At 39.7% G+C, this 20953-nt stretch overlaps 1 protein-coding gene and 1 long non-coding RNA gene across 2 annotated transcripts; both read right to left on the bottom strand.

The window, feature by feature from the left end:
- Nucleotides 1-4589: 4589 nt before the first annotated feature.
- Nucleotides 4590-6684, bottom strand: LOC129819167 (uncharacterized). Its single transcript, XR_008754032.1, has 2 exons — nucleotides 5967-6684; nucleotides 4590-5157 (listed from the first exon to the last, which is right to left on the bottom strand). It is a non-coding gene; the product is annotated as an uncharacterized LOC129819167 (long non-coding RNA).
- Nucleotides 6685-10090: 3406 nt separating this feature from the next.
- On the bottom strand, nucleotides 10091-19125 carry reep5 (receptor accessory protein 5). Its single transcript, XM_055875508.1, has 5 exons — nucleotides 18889-19125; nucleotides 18464-18557; nucleotides 16414-16552; nucleotides 10925-11093; nucleotides 10091-10479 (listed from the first exon to the last, which is right to left on the bottom strand). Exons 1-5 carry the CDS (start codon nucleotides 19013-19015, stop codon nucleotides 10424-10426), a joined length of 585 nt encoding a protein of 194 aa, XP_055731483.1. The 5' UTR covers nucleotides 19016-19125; the 3' UTR covers nucleotides 10091-10423.
- Nucleotides 19126-20953: the final 1828 nt, after the last annotated feature.

Raw genomic sequence — 20953 nt, 5'->3', positions numbered from 1 at the left:
ACAGGCAAGAGGTGAGGCTGGAGGTGAGGTCTTTGCCAGAGCCCCATTGATGGGCATGGCAACGTAGATCACCTCTGGCCCCTCAACAAAGATACTTCTTGGTCACACAGAGAGAGAGCATTGACTACATTATCAATGTATCAATATCATGATTAGCTTGGTGGAACCAACCTGATTTGCTACATTCATTTTCTATCTCACTTCAGATATTATCAAATGTGAAGTGAAATAGAATGGTGAACACAGCGATCAGGGTGGGTTATGCCCTGGACATTATATTCACCTAAGAAGTAGACAATGAACAACAAATAATGTATTACACATGACCAAAAGAATGTGGACATTCCAAAATCATAGGCATCAATATGGAGTTGGTCCCCCCTGTGCTGCTATAACAGCCTCCACTCTTATGGGAAGGCTTTCCATTAGATGTTGGAACATTGCTGTGGAGACTTGCTTCCATTCAGCCACAAGAACATTAGTGAGGTTGGGCACTGATGTTGGGTGACTAGGCCTGGCTCGCCGTCGCCGTTCCAATTTATCCAAAAGGTGTTTGATGGCGTTGAGATCAGGGCACGGTGCAGACCAGTCATGTTCTTCCACACCGATCTCAACAAACCATTTCTGTATGGACCTCGCTTTGTCATGCTGAAACAGGAAAGGGTCTTCCCAAAACTGTTGCCACAAAGTTGGAAGCACAGAATCGTCTACAATGTGATTGTATGCTGTAGTGTTAAGTTTTCCCTTCACCGGAACTAAGGGGCCTAACCCGAACTTTAAAAACAGCCCCTGCAAATGTTTGTCTATGGAGATTGCATGGCTGTGTGCTCGATTGTATACACCTGTCAGCAACAGGTGTGGCTGAAATAGACAAATCCACTAATTTGAAGGGGTGTCCACATATTTTTGTGTATATATATAGTGTATCTGTGTCACAACATTGATTATAGCTCAGTTAATTCTCTCAGCAATGAACGGTACATGGGTAAAGGAAATTGTGGTTTTGACTTACAAATCTCTCTTCCCCCACCATCAAACATCTCTGTGTAACCGCTCTCATATGGCTCATCGACAAAGGACACAGTGCTATTCTCGTTCACGGTTTATTCTGCAAATACATACACAACACTGTAAACTGCAAACTCACCACGCAATCTCCATCAATGTTTAACAACCCTTTTGACCGGATGCTGCGTGATAATACTTACATATACAGTGGCAATAAAAAGTATGTGAACCCTTTGGAATTACCTGGATTTCTGCATAAATTAGTTATCAAATTCGATCTGATCTTAGTCACAGCAATAGACAAACACAATGTGCTTAAACTAATAACACACCAATTGTTGTATTTTTCTTGTCTATATTGAATACATCATTTAAACATTCACAGTGTAGGTTTTTCCAAAAGCTAATTGGAGTCAGGAGTCAGCTAACCTGACGTCCAATCAATGAGACGAGATTGGAGATGTTGGTTAGAGCTGCCTTTCCCTATAAAACACACTCTCAAAATTTGAGTTTGTTATTCACAAGAAGCATTGCCCGATGTGAACCATGCCTCGAACAAAAGAGATCTCAGAAGACCTAAAAATTGTTAACTTATATAAAGCTGGAAAGGGTTACAAAAGTATCTCTAAAAGGCTTGATGTTCGTCAGTCTGCGGTAAGACAAATTGTCTATAAATGGAGAAAGTGCTGACACTGTTGCTACTCTCCCTAGGAGTGGCCGTTGACTGCAAGAGCACAGCGCAGAATGCTCAATGAGGTTAAGAAGAATCCTAGAGTGTCAGCTAAAGACTTACAGAAATCTCTGGAACATGCTAACATCTCTGCTGACGAGTCTACGATACGTAAAACACTAAACAAGAATGGTGTTCATGGGAGGACACCCCAGAAGAAGCCACTGCTGCCCCCCAAAAAACAGTGCTAGACATCTGAAGTTCACAAAAGAGCACCTGGATATTCTACAGCGCTTCTGGCAAAATATTCTGAGGACAGAAAAACTAAAGTTGAGTTGTTTGGAAGGAACACAAAACACTATGTGTGGTGGGGGGAAAAAGGCACAGCACACCAACATCAAAACCCCATCCCAACTATAGAGTATGGTGGAGGGAGCATTTTGGTTTGGGGCTGCTTTTCAGCCTCAGGGCCTGGACAGCTTGCTATCATGGACGGAAAATGAATTCCCAAGTTTATCAAGACATTTTGCAGGAGAATGTAAGGCTATCTGTCCACCGATTGAAGCTCAACTGAAGTTGGGTGATGCAACAGGACCACGACCCAAAACACAGAAGTAAATCAACAACAGAATGGCTTCAACAGAAGAAAATACGCCTTCTGGAGAGGCCCAGTCAGAGTCCTGACCTCAACCCGATTTAAAATGCTGTGGTATGACCTCGAGCGGTTCACACCAGACATCCCAAGAATATTGCTGAACTGAAACAGTTCTGTAAAGATGAATGACCCCAAATTCCTCCTGACTGCTGTGCAGGTCTGATCCGCAACTACAGAAAACATTTGGTTGAGTTATTGCTGCCAAAGGAGGGTCAACCAATTATTAAATCCAAGGGTTCACATACTTTTCCCACCCTACACTGTGAATGTTCACACGGTGTGTTTAATAAAGACACGAAAACACATTGTGTGTTATTAGTTTAAGCAGACTGTTTGTCTATTGTTGTGACTTAGATGAAGATAAGATCAAATTTTATGACCAATTTATGCAGAAATCCAGGTAATTCCAAAGGGTTCACATACTTTTTCTTGCCACTGTGTGTATGTGTGTGTGTGTGTATATATATACACAGTACCAGTCAAGATTTTGGACACACATACTCATTCAAGTTTTTTTTCTTTATTTTTACTGTTTTCTACATTGTAGAATAATAGTGAAGACATCAAAACTATGAAATAACACGTATGGAATCATGTAATCAAAAAAGTGTTAAACATAACAAAATATACTTGAGATTCTTCAAAGTAGCCACCCTTTGCCTTGATGACAGCTTTGCACAGGCTTGGCATTCTCTCAACCAGCTTCACCTGGAATGCTTTTCCAACAGTCTTGAATGAGTTCCCACATATGTTGAGCACTTGTTGACTGCTTTTCCTTCACTCTGCGGTCCAACTCATCCCAAACCATCTCAATTGGGTTGAGGTCGGGTGATTGTGGAGGCCAGGTAATCTGTTGCAGCACTCCATCACTCTCCTTCTTGGTCAAATAGCCCTTACACAGCCTGGAGGTGTGTTGAGTCATTGTCCTGTTGGGAAATAAATGATAGTCCCTCTAAGCGCAAATCAGAATGCTGTGGTAGCCATTCTGGTTAAGTATGCCTTGAATTCTAAATAAATCACTGACACTGTCACAAGCAAAGCACCCCCACACCACCTCCTCCATGCCTCACGGTTGGAACCACACATGCAGAGATCAGCCGTTCACCTACTCTATGTCTCACAAAGACAGCGGTTGGAACCAAAAATATTAGATTTGGACACATCAGACCAAAGGACAGATTTCCACCGGTCTAATGTCCATTGCTCGTGTTTCTTGGCCTAAGCAAGTCTGTTCTTATTATTGGTGTCCTTTTTAGTAGTGGTTTCTTTGCAGCAGTTCGACCATGAAGGCCAGATTCACGCAGTCTCCTCTGAACAGTTGATGTTGAAATGTGTCTATTACTTGAACTCTGTGAAGCATTTATTTATATATTTGGTCTTCAATCTAATGAACGTATCCTCTGCAGCAGAGGTAACTCTGGGTCTTCCTTTCCTGTGGAGGTCCTCATGAGAGCCAGTTTCATCATAGCGCTTTATGGTTTTTGCGACTGCACTTGAATAAACTTTAAAAGTTCTTTACATTTTCTGGATTGACTGACCTTCATGTCTTAGTAAAAAAGTAATGATGGACTGTCATTTCTCTTTGCTTATTTGAGCTGTTCTTGCCATAATATGGACTTGGTCTTTTACCAAATAGGGCTGTCTTCTGTATACCACCCCTACCTTGTCACAACACAAGTTATTGGCTCAAACGCATTAAAAGGAAAGAAATTCCACAAATGTACTTTTAACAAGGCACACCTGTTAATTGAAATGCATTCCAGGTGACTACCTCATGAAGCTGGTTGAGAGAATGCCAAGAGTGTGCAAAGCTGTCATCAAAGCAAAGGGTGGTTACTTTTAAGAATCTCAAATATTAAATATTTTGATTTGTTAAACACTTCTTTTGTTAGAACATGATTCCATCTGTTATTTCATAGTTTTGATGTCTTCACTATTATTCTACAATGTAGAAAATAGTCAAAAATAAAGGAAAAACCCTTGAATGAGTAAGTGTGTCCAAACTTTTGACTGGCACTGTATATATACACACACGGGATGCAGTTACTCAAATAACACAGCAAGTGGTTCTACAACTATAAATACATATTCAAAACCTGGCTGCTTAATTAAGACAAAACTCATACAACTAAGGATGTCTATTTCAACCCTGTTACACCTGCAATCCTCCTCCATGCCATTGACCTTCAGATTGTCTCTATATTCTAAAATAATTCTCAGCAAAAAAGAGGTAGAATTAACGCTCTGCATACCCCGTTATTTTCCTTCACACCTTTTTATTGTACAACTATGATCTGTGATTAATGAACATTGACACTAGTTCATCTTGAATTATGTTTTTTAAATTAACAATTAAAACAAGTTTAAACATATAATTTCAAAATGTACAAATTAGCTAACTTAGACATCTTAGTAAGTAGGCTATTATTACGAAAGCTTCATTTCAGGTGAACAAAAAAAAGTCCATACCAGATGTGACCAACCTTGATCCACTCCTTGATCTACTTGGTGAGCATATTTCTATTCCAGCCCACCAATAATACACATTATTATCAACTCATTAGGTTTGATAATTTGAATCAGGTGTGTTAGTGCTGGGCTTGAACAGAAGCCGGCACAACCAGCATACCTCCAGGAGAAGGATTGGCCTGCTACAGTTGTAATACGTTTGTAACCTAAATTGTGTATTACTTTTAACTGTATTGCTGTATACAACATGTGCTAACATTTACAACCCATGGTACACAAGGATGTGCCAAGCAGGTTCTTGGGACATTCACTGGTACCTCTTCATCTGCAGACAGTGTTTCGCAGCTCTCCATATCTGAGGACAGATAACAACACAAAGGAACAGGCTTCATTATATTGCAATTAGACAGCCCTGACTATTATCTCTGTTTGTCTTCATGGTTTTCCTATCAAGGACTAGAACTGTAGAATATTTTAATATACACTGTCATCCCACAACCTGCCCTATCTAACTAGTTAATACACCTACTCCCTTTTCTGACAGCTGGAGCAGAACATCCTTTCACCCTGTTGAAATTTGGAATATAACTTTTTAATTTACAACGATAAATAGGCCTACATCAAGATAACAAGCAAACATGAAGTTAGCTAGCTAATTATATTTCACTAAGCTATAGTATGTAAAGTTGTCTAACTGGCTAGCTAGCAGCTCATTAGCCTACATACAGTTGCCTGTTGTAGCTAGCTAGCTAATAATACTGTAATGAAACAGCAGGGAGCAGGTCTTGAACCCTCTACCCTCCTTTCAAAGTGCGCGTCCTTGCGCTAGTTTGCGACTCAACATCTTATAGGAACGCGCTCACCGGCCAAGCACACGCACTGTCGTAGATGCAAGGTCCGATCACTTCTGACACCAATGTAATGAAACTGGCAGGGAGCAGGTCTTGAATCCTCAACCTTCTAGCCAAAAGTCCAACGGCTATCGACTGTGCCACAAAAGCATGCTCGAGCAGCAGTGTCGATATCCGTGCTTATAAACCCAGGGTCGTTACAATACATTGTTGTTGTTTTTTAATTCCAAATGTATTTACTTACTTACTTGAATAGGTTTATTTTGGAGCAAAGGGTTGTCAAGAGGAGGCTCCGCTTCTGGTCAAAACCTACCGTTAGGGGCCAAGCTGAATTTGTCTCCTTAGGTTGAAGAGGCAATGTTGCACGTCCTTCACCACGGTGTTGTGTGGTGGGACCATTTCAGGTCCTCTGTGATGTGCACACCAAGGAACTTGAAGCTTTTTTACCCTCCACTGGGGCCATGTGATGTGAATGGGGCGTGTTGTCTCTGTGGTCTCCTGTAGTCCCAGATCAGCTCTTTCGTTTTGTTGACATTGTGGGAGAGGTTATTTTCCTGGCACCACTCCGCCAGGCTCTGTAGTAGGCTATCTCGTTGTTGTTGGTAATCAGGCCTACCACTGTTGTGTCATCAGCCAACTTGATGATTGAGTTGGAGATGTGTTTAGCCACACAGTCATGGGTGAACAGGGAGTAATTCAAGAGGGGGCTGAAACTAAACACAGACTAACCCTTGCTAATCAATATGCTATTGGGTATGTTGTGGTGGACTGCCATTACAATTGCTTCAGGGGAGCCTGGTAAAAAATATGTTTGCAGTGTAGCTATAGCCACAGTGGCTCTGAATTCACTGTCTGCATGCAGTCAAAGCTATAACCACTTTTGGAGCGAACTAGTGCTCTCAAATCGTATCCTGATGTCGACAGCAGATGGTAGTTGTATTCATAACATAGCTAGCCAACATACATTTAGAGAAAACAAGTTATATTAAGTGGCTAGCTAGTAGGGATGTAACGATTCTCCGATATGTATCGGTCCCCGGTTCAAATGTTTAAAAGATATCTGTCTTTGGGAGCCCAAACCAATCTAAATGAAGCATGCATCGGTCAGAGAACCGACTCAAACCTTAGGAATTGCCAGTTCACTAATGTTTTTTACTCCTATTGCTTTATTCCAAAAATACCTATTATCTGTTGTGACTGAAATGATGCGTATTCTCCTTCAGGTCAGTAGCCTATCAAACTTTTGTCATATTTTAAATACATTTTCCCTTTAATGTCGTACATTTTCACCCTAAATTATCATTACCGAAATCCTTCTGGATTAAATTCTCAGGTCATTTTATACCATTTAAAAAAAACTTTTTTAAACCTAACTTATTTGAATAAAACACTATGTTGCTGTACTTTGTCCATAAATCTGAAAAATACTAGTTGAAGTCAGATGTTCCAGTCTTTTGTTTAACTCAGGCATTTTCAGTAGGGGAGCGGTGTTAAAAAATATTTGAAATATTTTGTTTATTACTTTTTTGGACTTCGAAAACTGTTACGGTAATGACAATTTGGTGAAAATGTTGGTAAAATGCATAATATCTGAACAAAAACATAATCATTATGAAATAGATAAGTACAGACCCTAATCTCAGTGATTAAAGTTTCATTTTTACGTCTTTTACTTTACTAAGGTTTTGTACACAAGCTGAAAATACAATATTTTTGGTTATGGAAAATATATTTCACAGCTGTTTAGATGGTGCAATGATTCCCTACATTATACTTGATTGTATTTTTCACAAACTGAAACTAGGCGTACTATTAGAACTTTAGCAACCCGGAAATGGCAGAGCGATTTCTGCATAGTGCATCTTTATACAGTCAGTGTGTAGAGCATTGAGGAGGAGTCTACCGTGTCCGGAAGCGAATTCACCGTAACTTTTCTGGATTAAGGTTCACTCAAACATAATTTTAAGCTTGGTTTTACTATTGACAATTACAGCTGATTACGGGATTGTATATCGATTTTCTCTCCTCAAATAAGTAATTTATTAGTTTCAATCTCTAAATTGTTTAATCAAACTTTTCGCCACCAGCTCCTAATATCAGGGCATAAAAACTACAATCTGTCTCCTGAATTAGCCTAGATGGCGCACATGCACACCTGGCCCAAGCTTGTTTTTTCTGGCTAAACTAGCTGGCTTGCTGAACTACACTAGTTTTCGTCCTAATTGACAAACTTCATTGGTACTCCACCCTCAACTTCAAAACTCCTCTACTAGTTATACAATCATGTTGTAATTTTTTTTAAATTATGTTTTGTTGAATAGTCATGACTGGTTCGAGATATCTGCCGTAAAATGGCGGTGGCGAAGGATATCTTGCTACTTAATGCGTATCCAAGTTCAGTTTTAAGATCCACCGGCATCATTGACGTAGGGTTAGCTGGACTTTATTAAACTCGATAGATCGCAATGACTTACAATGAATGGCTAAATTACATCTGGACTCAAAGGGTCCACTGAGCTTCTCCTCACCACTCTATTTGGTCATGTTTACATGAACATGGTAATTTCATAAAGGACTGCAATCATTTAGCATTCATTGGTCAGAGCGGGAGAAGCTCTCTGTAAAATTCCAAACTTATAAACTATTCGCTTTCGAGAGAAGGGTACAAATTCAAAGCTGCATTATATTAATTGGCTAACTGCCATGCTAAGTGCGTACGGCCCAGTACATCACTGGGGCCAAGCTTCCTGCAATTCAGGACCTATATAAGGACCTATATAATAGGCGGTGTCAGAGGAAAGCCCATAAAATTGTTAGACTCCAGTCACCCAAGTCATAGACTGTTTTCGCTGCTACCGCACGGCAAGCGGTACCAGAGCACCAAGTCTAGGACCAAAAGGCTCCTTAACAGCTTTTACACCCAAGCCATAAGACTGCTGAACAAATAATCAAATGGCCACTGGACTATTACATTGACCCCCCCCCCCCATTTGTTTTGTACACTGCTGCTACTTTTATGCATAGTCACTTCACCCCTACCTACATGTACAAATTACCTCTAACCTGTACCCCCGCACACTGACTCAGTGCCGGTACCCCCTGTATATAGCCTTGTTATTGTGCTACTTTTAATTATTTTTTAGTTTATTTGGTAAATATTTTCTTAAGTCTTCCTGAACTGCACTGTTGGTGAAGGGCTTGTAAGTAAGCATTTCACGGTAAGGTCTACACTTGTTGATTTCGGCACGTGACAAATAAAGTTTGATTTCTAAATATACAGTGCTATCAGACCCCTTGACTTTTTCCACATTTTGTTACGTTACAGCCTTATTCTAAAAGGGATTCCATTTTTTCCTCATCAATCTACACACAGTACCCCATAATGACAAAGTGAAAACAGTTTTTTTTAATGTTTGCAAACATATACTTATTTTTTTTTTTTAAAGATACCTTATTTACAAGTATTCAGACCCTTTGCTATGAGATTTGAAATTTAACTCAGGTGCATCCTGTCTCCATTGATCATCCTTGATGTTTCTACAACTTGATTGGACTTTTACTAGAGTATGACAAATGGGTACTTTTCCCACCACTGAATATTCCAGCATCTCATGCACTGCTGCCAGGATGTGTTCAGCACTCTCATCTACCTTTCACCTCTAGATCTCTACCCAATAAACATACACACAAAAAAAAGTCCATTATTGAACATGGATGTACATCAATTGTTCCTCACTCATATCAGTCTATCGTGTTACCAAAGGATACATGGGAAGGTTTCTGCTTCAAGCCCAGAGGGATATACGTCAAAACAGGATCAATGAGTTAGCCTGCTAACTTGCCTATTCAGAAAAAGTTTTGTTTAGAAGGATATGCTTGAAATTGGCATCATCTACTTAACTCAACAACCAAAAACACATATCTAAGTCTAGCTTTATGAACCAGAAAATAAATGGTTCTTTCTGGTTGTTTGTCAAAGTTAACTTGCTTTGTAGTATACCCCTCTGGACCGGGCTACATAAGCGGGAACTAACCTGGCAACAAGATGGCTGCTGATCTCTGATCCCAGGTACTATTCACTGCCGACGTGTCCGTGAGCAAGTCACTTAACCCCCTACAATTGCGATGCTGATCTGCAGCCGAGTCTTTGCTGCTGCCAGCCTTGTGTGTTTGTGTTGTTTATGAGGTTGGATTTTGTATCAGCAAATCAATCCTTTTCCATTGAAAGTTGAACAGTAAAGTTAATCTTCTATCAGTATCTTTCTTCTATAAGCAGGCCCCAATTTACAGGGGAGGTTCAGCTATGCAAATAAAAACAGTAAATCCAGCCAAAATGTTAGCTTTTGGCCTAGTACACGTCACAAACTCTCTGCCAAAAATAACATTGTAAAAAAGACCATAATCCATACATAATGAGGGAGAGAAACAATGGAGAAATAACAGCAAGTTTCTTTTTTTTATTTGGGTACTTAAAGCGTAGCAGGAGGGGAAACAACGTCACTGGCTCATTACAGCCTAAAGGTACGCAAACAAGTTAAAGGTTTCAAATGGTTTTACATCACTCTTGGATACGTGACCATCTATCGCTGTGTTTTTTATTTATTTTTAACAGACAAACTGTGCAAGACCAAGATGCTATCCTTCAGATAATTTATAAAATAATAAACAATAAAAAAAATCCAAGGCAACATTTATTGAGCTGTGTAACACAGTCCACTCCAGAGATGACAATGCTGTTGAACTTTGGGTAACTTTGTCCTCGCGGCGCCTTTAGGAGTCCTTCTTCATCCCCTCCTCCCACATTATGTTCGCCGTCGCTTTCTTCGCTGTGGAACAAAAACATTGTCTATCTGTCAAGAGGCCTACCTCAACAACACCGTCAGTCTGTCTGTCTGTCAGAGAAGCAGTCACTCAGACAATAAAAATTAATGGTCAAGACCAGAGCATTCCAATTAATGAGATGCTGACCTTTAAAAAAATTGGACATATCAACAATGGCCATTTAAAATCTGTCAATGTGACAGGTTCACCGTTCCTCAATAATGCAATGAAGAAAACGTGTTACATTTATGAAAACTGTCTGAACCCATTTCTCAAAACCTGTTAGAGCGAAAGGCATCACCATCAACTACTTTCAAAGAGCAGATACTGCATATGTAATCCTTTTAAAATGATAAAGATAAGATTCAAAAGGGCAAAAGCAGAGACGGTTTTAAAAAGGATTCACCGTACTTCAGAGAGACATTGAAAACAGATGCCTGGTGTGCCTACCTTCATCTTTGAACTTGTCTGCAGCCTCTGACGCCTTGTCCTTGAGGTCCTTGGCTATGTTGTCAATCTTGGTCTCGTGCTTGAGGAAAATGGGGCGGATGATCCGCGTGTATATCTGGATGGAACCGTTAGAAGGAGTTGGAGCCATGCACCACACCAAGAAGGCACACTGAGGGGAAACAAACAAAATAACGTTTTCACCCAATGCTTCCAGGAAACGCCTTCAAGAATAAAGTCTGAGTAAGTGCTCTAGCAAATTACACAAGCTGGCAGGCATGAGCTCCGTTGCCATGGAGATATAGATGGGAAGGAAATAAGGACATCTGCTTCATACCAGCACATGATGGATGTAGATTAAGGAAGGAGATTAAGTTATTGAATCGAGTCAATATAATGTTATGATTTAACATGCTTTTAATACCCTAACGATGAGCTACTGTGCCTTCAGAAAGTATTGCACCCCTGGACTTTTTCTAAATGTTGGTGTGTTACAGCCTGAATCTAAAATTGATTAAATAGATTTTGTCGTCACTGGCCTAAACACAATAGCCCATAACGTCAAAGTGGAACTATGTAGAAATGTTTAGCTTTTAATTTGTAATGTCTGGAGGCAAAAAGTATTCAACCCCTTTGACATGGAAAGCCTAAATAAAGTTCACAAATAAAAATTTGCTCAACAAGTCACATAATAAGTTGCATGAACTCGCTCTGTGTGCAATAAGTGTTTACATATTTTTTTTTTAATGTGTATCAATACAAAGATACAGGCGTCCTTCCTAACTCAGTTGCCGGAGAGGAAGGAAACCGCTCAGGGATTTCACCATGAGGCCAATGATGACTGTAAAACAATTACAGAGTTTAATGGTTGTAATAGGAGAAAACTGAGGATGGGTCAACAGCATTGTAGTTTCTCCACAATACTAACCTAATTGACAGAGTGAAAAGAAAGAAGCCTGTACAGAATAAAATATTCCAAAATATGCATCCTGTGTGCAACAGAGAAAAGTAATACTGCAATAAATGTGGCAAAGCAATTCACTTTCTGTCCTAAATGCTAACTTATGTTTGGGGAAAATCCAACAACACATTACGCAGTACCACTCTCCATATTTTCAAGGATAGTGGTAACTGCATCATGTTATGGGTATGCTTGTAATTGTTAAGAACGGGGGGAGTTCAAAAAAAAATAAAAACAGAAACGGAATGGAGCTAAGCACAGGCAAAATCCCACAGGAAAACCTACTTCAGTCTGCTTTCCACCAGACACTGGGAGATGAATAAAAATTTCAGCCGGACAAACCTAAAATACAAGGCCAAATCTAACCTGGAGTTGCTTACCAAGAAGAGAGTGAATGCTCCTGCAAAACGTTATCTAGCAGTGATCAACAACCAATTTGACAGAGCGTGATTTAAAAAAAAAAGAATAACGGGCAATTGTTGCACAATCCAGGTGGGGAACGCTCTTAAGAGACTTCCCCAGAAAGACTCAAAGCTGTAATTGCTGCCAAAGGTGATTATAACATATTGACTCTGGGTTGAATACTTATCTAATCAAGATATTAGTGCTGAGAGATTAGTCCTTTTTAGGTTGGTTCAGATTAGTTTGATTATTTAAAAAAATAACAGATTTTGATTATTTAGGTTGAATGCTGTAACACAGAATAAAGTAATTAATAAAAGTTCCATGACGGTAGTGACAGCCCATTACTGCTAATCACTTATTAACCATCATGTATTACTTTAAAATATTTCAGTGTTTGTGTATTACATTTGTATTATTTGATTACTTTAATATTTCATTCCAAGTCATCTCATCTCTATAGATCTGCTGTCTGACAAATCACTTTTCTAGTTCTTCAAACTAAATAAGGCATACATTCATTACTGCTGAATACCAAACTATCACTTAGATCATGTATTTTCAGGTAGAGATGCCCAATACCCCTCACAATAACGCATTCTGTCTCTTCCGTAGCAGGCATAAAAGAATCACAGACCGGACAAGTAGATAAGAAATGGATTATGGTCATTATAGTTAATTACCACGTTTTATGTGCCAAACTATGTCGAATATTGGCCTGTTGATCTGATAAACACGACCAGGCAAAAGTTTTAGGACACCTACTCATTCAAGGGTTTTTATTTATTTGTACTATTTTCTACATTGTAGAATAATATTGAAGACATAAAAACTATGAAATAACACATATGGAATCATGTAGTAACCAAAAAAATGTGTTTAAAAAAATCTATATATTTTGAGATTCTTCAAATAGCCACCCTTTGCCTTGATGACAGCTTTGCACAATCTTGGCATTCTCTGAACCAGCTTAACCTGGAATGCTTTTCCAACAGTCTTGAAGGGGTTCCCACATATGCTGAGCACTTGTTGGCTCATGCCAAAATGTGGATGAGGCCAGGGGATTGTGAAAGCCAGGTCATCTGATGCAGTACTCCATCACTCTCCTTCTTGGTAGAATAGCCCTTACACAACCTGGAAGTGTGTTGGGTCATTGTCCTGTTGAAAAACAAATGATAGTCCCACGAAGCCCAAACCAGATGGGATGGCGTATCGCTGCAGAATGCTGTGTTAGCCATGCTGGTTAAGTGTGCCTTGAATTCTAAATACATCACTGACAGTATCACCAGCAAAGCACCATAACACCTCCTCTTCCATGCTTAACGGTGGGAAATACACATGCGGAGATAATCTGTTCACCCACACTGCGTCCCACAAAGACACGGCGGTTGGAACCAAAAACCTCCAATTTGGACTCCAGACAAAATGCATTAAGGAAAGAAATTCCACAAATTAACTTTTAACAAGGCACACCTGTTAACTTGTTATGGATAGGGGGCAGCATTTTCACGTTTGGATGAAAAGCGTGCCCAGAGTAAACTGCCTGCTACTCAGTCCCAGTTGCTAATATATGCATATTATTATTAGATTTGGATAGAAAACACTCTGAAGTTTCTAAAACTGTTTGAATGATGTGAGTATAACAGAACTCATATGGCAGGCAACAACCTGAGAAAAAATCCAACCAGGAAGTGGGAAATCTGAGGTTGGTTGTTTTTCAACTCATTCCCTATTGAAGATACAGTGGAATATGGGTCAGAACCTAGTTTGATGCTTCTACTGTGAAGTGGGGCCGAATGAGAGGGGAAAGAGTCAGAGGTCTGCCAGAATGCCTTGAGCTCGTGACGCTCGTTCATGTGAAAGCGAGCTCTGTTCCATTGCTTTTCTGAAGACAAAGGAATTCTCCGGTTGGAACATTATTGAAGATTTATGTTAAAAACATCCTAAAGATTGATTCTATACTTCGTTTGACATGTTTCTACGGACTGTAATATGACTTTGTCTGAACTTTTGCCTGGACCTGCCCGCGCGTCGTGAGTTTAGATTGTGTACTGAACGTGCGAACCACAAGGAGGAATTTGGACATAAATGGACTTTATGGAACAAATCAAACATTTATTGTGGAACTGGGATTCCTGGGAGTGCATTCTGATGAAGATCAAAGGTAAGTGAATATTTATAATGTTATTTCTGACTTGACTCCAACATGGCGGATATCTTCTTGGCTTGTGTTGGTCTCTGAGCGCCGTACTCAGATTATTGCATGGTTTGCTTTTTCCGTAAAGTTTTTTTGAAATCTGACACAGCGGTTGCATTAAGGAGAAGTATATCTTTAAATCTGTGAATAACACTTGTATCTTTTATCAATGTTTATTATGAGTATTTCTGTGATTTGATGTGGCTCTGTGCAAATTCACGGGATGTTTGAGGCAAAGCCAAATGTAAACTGAGGTTTTTGGATATAAATATGAACTTGATCGAACAAAACATACATGTATTGTGTAACATGTTGTCCCAGGAGTGTCATCTGATGAAGAATATCAAAGGTTAGTGATTAATTTTATCAATATTTCTGCTTTTTGTGACTCCTCTCTTTGGTTGGAAAATCGCTGTATGTTTTCTGTGACTAGTTGCCGACCTAATATAATGATATGTTCTGATTTCGCCGAAAAGCTTTTTTGAAATCGGACACTGTGGTTGGATTAACGAGAATTTTATCTTTAAAATGGTGTCTAATACTTGTATGTTTGAGAATTTAATTATGAGATTTCTGTTGATTGAATTTGGCACCCTGCAATTTCATTGGCGAGGGGTTCCGAGTCCTAGACAGTTTAATTGAAATGCATTCCAGGTGACTACCTCATTATTGCCAGCAGCATACCACCCTGCATACCACTGCTGGCTTGCTTCTGAAGCTAAGCAGGGTTGGTCCTGGTCAGTCCCTGGATGGGAGACCAGATGCTGCTGGAAGTGGTGTTGGAGGGCCAGTAGGAGGCACTCTTTCCTCTGATCTAAAAAATATCCCAATGCCCCAGGGCAGTGATTGGGGACACTACCCTGTGTAGGGTGCCGTCTTTCGGATGGGATGTTAAACGGGTGTCCTGACTCTCTGAGGTCATTAAAGATCCTATGGCACTTATCGTAAGAGTAGGGGTGTTAACCCCGGTGTCCTGGCTAAATTCCCAATCTGGCCCTCAAACCATCATGGTCACCTAATAATCCCCAGTTTACAATTGGCTCATTCATCCCCCTCCTCTCCCCTGTAACTATTCCCCAGGTCGTTGCTGCAAATGAGAACGTGTTCTCAGTCAACTTACCTGGTAAAATAACGGTAAAATATAAAAATTAAGCTGGTTAAGAGAATGCCAATAGTGTGCAAAACTGTCATCAAGGCAAAGGGTGGCTATTTGAAGAATCTCAAATATAAAATATTATGATTTGTTTAGCACTTTTTTGGTTACTACATGATTCCATATGTGTTATTTCAGAGTTTTTGGTGTCTTCACTATTATTTTACTATGTATAAATAGTAAAAATAAAGAAAAAGTACGTGTTCTAAAACTTTTGACCGGTAGTGTAGCTCTAGAGAAACTGCATTGCGTGCATAGAGCACGTGGGGGGGGGGGGGGAAGACGAACAAATTGGAATTCAAATTATTGAACAGACATCAGTAATTTAGTCGTTTAAAGCAACAAAAAATTTGCTATTTTTTGTCTTCATTAATTTATTTACATTTTAGCATTGTTCTTCTACTTTGACATTAGTTTTGTGTAGATCGTAGACAAAATTAGAATTAAATCCATTTTAATCCCACTAACAACAAAATGTGGAAAAAGTCAAGGGGTGTGAATACTTTCTGAAGGTACAGCAAGTGTGAATTATTTTCAGAATTCACACCTTTTGAAGTTGAAAACATTTCAGCCAATCATTTAACTATGGGGTGTGTTTGGATGTTGGCAACTGTGTGCAGAAGGTTTCACAATAGCAGGACAATTTGACAAATGAGGAAATGGTGTTTGTGCACTGCACATCATGCCCTCAATGTTAATCTCATTGAATAGTATCAAAGATTAGGAAACCACTGTACTTCAGGACCTTGAGGTTAAGGACAAACACCAGTATGCATTACCTTTCCCATGTAGTAAAATGGGAACCAGGACAGGAAGATGTCAGCAAAGAACTCTGCCACGCTGAACACTCCATACACCACCCAGTAGGTCAGCCATTTTGTGTCATCATCTTTGGTTACACTCTCAATGGCTTTGATCCTGCAATTAAAGGATAAGTCCATGTTAGCGACAGGATGCCTAAAAGCATAATGGAAAAGTATTATGCAAGATGACATGAACACACTGAGCAGATTTCATAACAAACACGAATTCGCATTGATTTTATATTTGGGAAAGAATAGCCAGGCTGTCAAGCTACAGGCTAAAGAAAGAACATAATAGATACCATAATGCCTGGCAACTAGGTTTCCATGGCAATATTGTGAGTCTTGTGTCAATGTTTTGCATGCCAAATAAGAGTGAGTGTTCCATTTTATCTTTGAACAGCATTGTTTCACTATGTGCTGACGTTTGTAAACTCATCCATATCTAAACAAGTTATGAATTTAATAATATAACTTGTTGTACGAGGATAACACTATACGTCAGAGTTCAGTTGAACTTTGTCCAGACATGTAGAGTTAATCACAAGGAGCAACTGTGGTTGGTACCAACTGAAATGTCTGAGTCACTTGCGTTTTGTTTCTGTGGTTAATCATGCGCATCTGGATTTTCCTCTGTGCTTATTGCCCAGTCTCTTGCAACACTCCACAAGAGCAGTGGCCTCAACAATATCATGGCTGCTTTGCCCACATTTGAGCCTACATGTTGAATAACTAAAATATTGTCCTCATTGCAGATCCATAGACTGCTGTACGGTAAGTGCGTCTGGGAGAAAATGTGATCTCCTCACCCGAGGAGTGATTTGATATCATTCATAGACAAGTTTGATTAGATCATCCACACCAAAAGTGTTAGATTGTGACATTTTAATGTTTCAACGGTTTTTGCACAATAGAGAGCGAAACCAGAACACAAAGTAGCAAGTTAATCATGTGGCAATACATTTCATAGGATTACGGGCTATAGCATATTGCTGCACTATCAAAGTATTTTACGCAACTGTAGACACAGGAAACCATACATTACTACCTTATGAAAGATGCCATTAACCCAGAACAGTCTAAGTGGACAACAGATAGTAGTTGTCCGCTGCCCCCCCCCCCCCCCCCCCTTTGTTATTTAGTGTCTGTCCTATAGGCCAAATCGTTCGGACGCTACAGACGGTTTTAAGAGATTTCCGGGACGTCTCATGGTCTGACAAACACCGCTCTAGCTCTGCCACCTTTCACCGCAGACACGGAAGTGCAACGTTGGCGGATTGAGCCGCCACCAATGGAACAAAAAGAAACATCTCTAGTTAAAATTGACAGATTCTTATGGGGATTTTTGTATTGTGCTAATTAGATTTCCGCGGAGGCGCGAACATCGACTCTAGGTTTTTTAAAGGTGATATCAAAACACACACCCGACCTGCAGACAAAATTGTCTACAATTGGACCTTAGTTATTATATATCAACTTGTAGTAAGATGCTGCTGGCATATTGCCGAGTACTTTACCAGTGCCATTAAAATAATCCTGACTCTCAAGTTAATAGTAAGGTAAACATGCACTTTGGACCCAGACATTCTTCTTCAACATGGGCTACATGGTTAACACCCATCAAGCAAAATGTGTTTCAAATTATTCACAAGATCAAATAGGTGTAACGGATGTGAAATGGCTAGCTAGTTAGCGGTGGTGCGCGCTATCAGCCTTTCAGTCGGTTACGTCACTTGCTCTGAAACCCACCGCTAACTAGCTAGCCATTTCACATCCGTTACATAGGCTCTCTCCGTGCAACGTGGGTGATTGATTCCCCGTTGGGCCTTGTTTTCTGTGGGCAATGTTGAAATAGCATAGTGATGTTGTGTTTATGCTATTGGGCGTGCGTGTGAAGAACAGGGTAGGGTGGGTCAAATATGACGCAATTCATTAATTGTTTTTGCTGAGAACAGGGCAGCAACAATTTAATATTTGGACTGCTATCCTAAATGACCAATTCATGAGAAGAAGTACAAAAACTTACGATATGTAGGCTGGATAAGCAAATCCGATGAGGTTGCACAGTAGGGAGGCTCCATACCCAATAACCAGGTAAATTGCGAGAATGACGACGACAGCTGCAAGATAATAACATCTGTTTATTAGCCTATAGGCTACAAATATGTAATCGATTAATATAAGTGATTGTCTAAATATCATATAGTAAAATAAAAAAGGTGTACAGTATGCTCATGTGGAAACGTATTGTATTATGACAAAGCCCATCAAAACGTACAACCATTTATTTGATCAGAATATTGACTTGACGTTATTTGTCAAGAGAACAAACTGCCACGACCGATGCAGGCTGTGTTACCAGAACTCTTACAGCATACCCTCATTTTCTTTTCAATAAATAGATCCCTTGTGCTCCCCCACCCCCCCATCTCATAACAGCAAAATACTTACCGATTGCGATATAGGCCCTGTTTACTCCAGTTTTAGCTTCGATCTTTGCCAATGCATCGGTCATGAAATTCTTTTCATGAAGAAACTTGTCGAATCTTTCTTTTATGTCCTGTACCATTGCTGCCATGATTTTCGTGTTGTATGGTGCTGGTTGGCTATTGAACTGCGACACCCATGCAACTCTATCCCGCTTCTTCTCGCTGTTCAGAGTAAATGAATCGAAGCACCGCCAGAATCACACTGAACAATACGTCACTGCAATATGTCTACAGCCACACCCAATACTTTGATGACATTGCTAAATTGTATAAAATCTAATTTTATTTGTCACATGCTTCGTAAACAACAGGTGTAGACTAAACGTGACATGCTTACTTATAGGGCCTTTCCAACAATGCAGAGAGAGATAAAAAAATATATATATTTAAAAAAATAACACAAGCAATAAATACACAATGACAAACGATAACTTTGCTATATACACGGGGTATTTGTATTTATTATGGATCCCCATTAGCTGCTGCCATATCAGCAGATACTCTTCCTGGGGTCCAGCAAAATTAAGGCAGTTTATACAATTTTTAAAATATACAATATATTCACCGATTTCACAATACACTGTGTGCCCTCAGTCCCCTATTCCACCACAACCACATATCTACAGTACTAAATCCATGTGTATGTATAGTGTGTATGTTATCTTGTGTGTGTATGCATGTGTCTGTGCCAACGTGTGTTGCTTCACAGTCCCCGCTGTTCCATAAGGTGTTTTTTTAATCTGTTTTTTTAAATCTAATTTTACTGCTTGTGTCAGTTACTTGATGTGGAATAGAGTTCCATGTAGTCATGGCTCTATATAGTACTGTGTGCCTCCCATAGTCTGTTCTGGACTTGGGGACTGTGAATAGACCTCTTGTGGCATGTCTTGTGGGGTATGCATGGGTGTCCAAGCTGTGTGCCAGTAGTTTAGACAGACAGCTCGGTGCATTCAACATGTCAATACCTCTCATAAATACAAGTAGTGATGAAGTCAATCTCTCCTCCACTTTCAGCCAGGAGAGACTGACATGCATATTATTAACATTAGCTCTCTGTGTACTTCCAAGGGCCAGCTGTGCTGCCCTGTTCTGAGCCAATTGCAATTTTCCAAAGTCCTTTTTTTTGTGGCATCTGACCACACGACAGAACAGTAGTCAAGGTGCGACAAAACTAGGGCCTGTAGGACCGGCCTTGTTGACAGTGTTAAGAAGACAGAGCATCGCTTTATTATAGACAGACTTCTCCCCATCTTAGCTACTACTGCATCGATATGTTTTAATCATGACAGTTTACAATCTAGGGTTACTCCAAGCAGTTTAGTCATCTCAACTTGCTCAATTTTCACATTATTTATTACAAGATTTAGTTGAGGTTTAGGGTTTAAGTGTTTTATTCCGAATTCAATGCTTTTAATTTTAGAAATATTTAGGGCTAACTTATTCCTTGCCACCCACTCTGAAACTAACTACAGTTCTTTGTTGAGAGTTGCAGTCATTTCAGTCGCTGTAGTAGCTGACGTGTATAGTGTTGAGTCATCCGCATACATAGACACTCTGGCTTTACTCAAAGTCGGTGGCATGTCGTTAGTAAAAATTGAAAAAAGCAAGGGGCCTAAACAGCTACCCTGGGGAATTCCTGATTCTAACTGGATTATATTTGAGTGGCTTCCATTAAAGAACACCCTCTGTGTTCTGTTAGACAAGTAACTCTTTATCCACATTATAGCAGGGGGTGTAAAGCCATAACACATAGATTTTTTTTCCAGCAGCAGACTATGATCGATAATGTCAAAAGTTGCACTGAAGTCAATCAAGACAGCCCCCACAATCATTTTATCATCAATTTCTCTCAGCCAATCATCAGTCATTTGTGTATGTGCTGTGCCAGTATCGAGTCGATGTGCAGGGGTACGTACGAGGTAATTGAGGTATATATTGTACCAGTCAAAAGTTTGGACACCTATTCATTCAAGGGTTTTTCTTTATTTTTACTATTTTCTACATTGTAGAATAATAGTGAAGACATC

Source organism: Salvelinus fontinalis, chromosome 21 (genome assembly GCF_029448725.1).
Source record: "Salvelinus fontinalis isolate EN_2023a chromosome 21, ASM2944872v1, whole genome shotgun sequence".
NCBI lineage: Eukaryota > Metazoa > Chordata > Actinopteri > Salmoniformes > Salmonidae > Salvelinus > Salvelinus fontinalis.
Note: the sequence above shows the minus strand (reverse complement) of the source record. Positions and strands in the feature narration are given on the sequence as shown.

Coding starts and splice junctions, on each gene's coding strand:
- reep5 (XM_055875508.1), bottom strand. CDS start 19,015: ATGGCAGCAATGGTACAGGACATAAAAGAAAGATTCGACAAGTTTCTT. Junction 16,553..18,463: donor GCTTATCCAGCCTACATATC/GTAAGTTTTTGT, acceptor CTTTAATTGCAG/GATCAAAGCCATTGAGAGTG. Junction 10,480..10,924: donor AGACAAGTTCAAAGATGAAG/GTAGGCACACCA, acceptor TTTGTTCCACAG/CGAAGAAAGCGACGGCGAAC.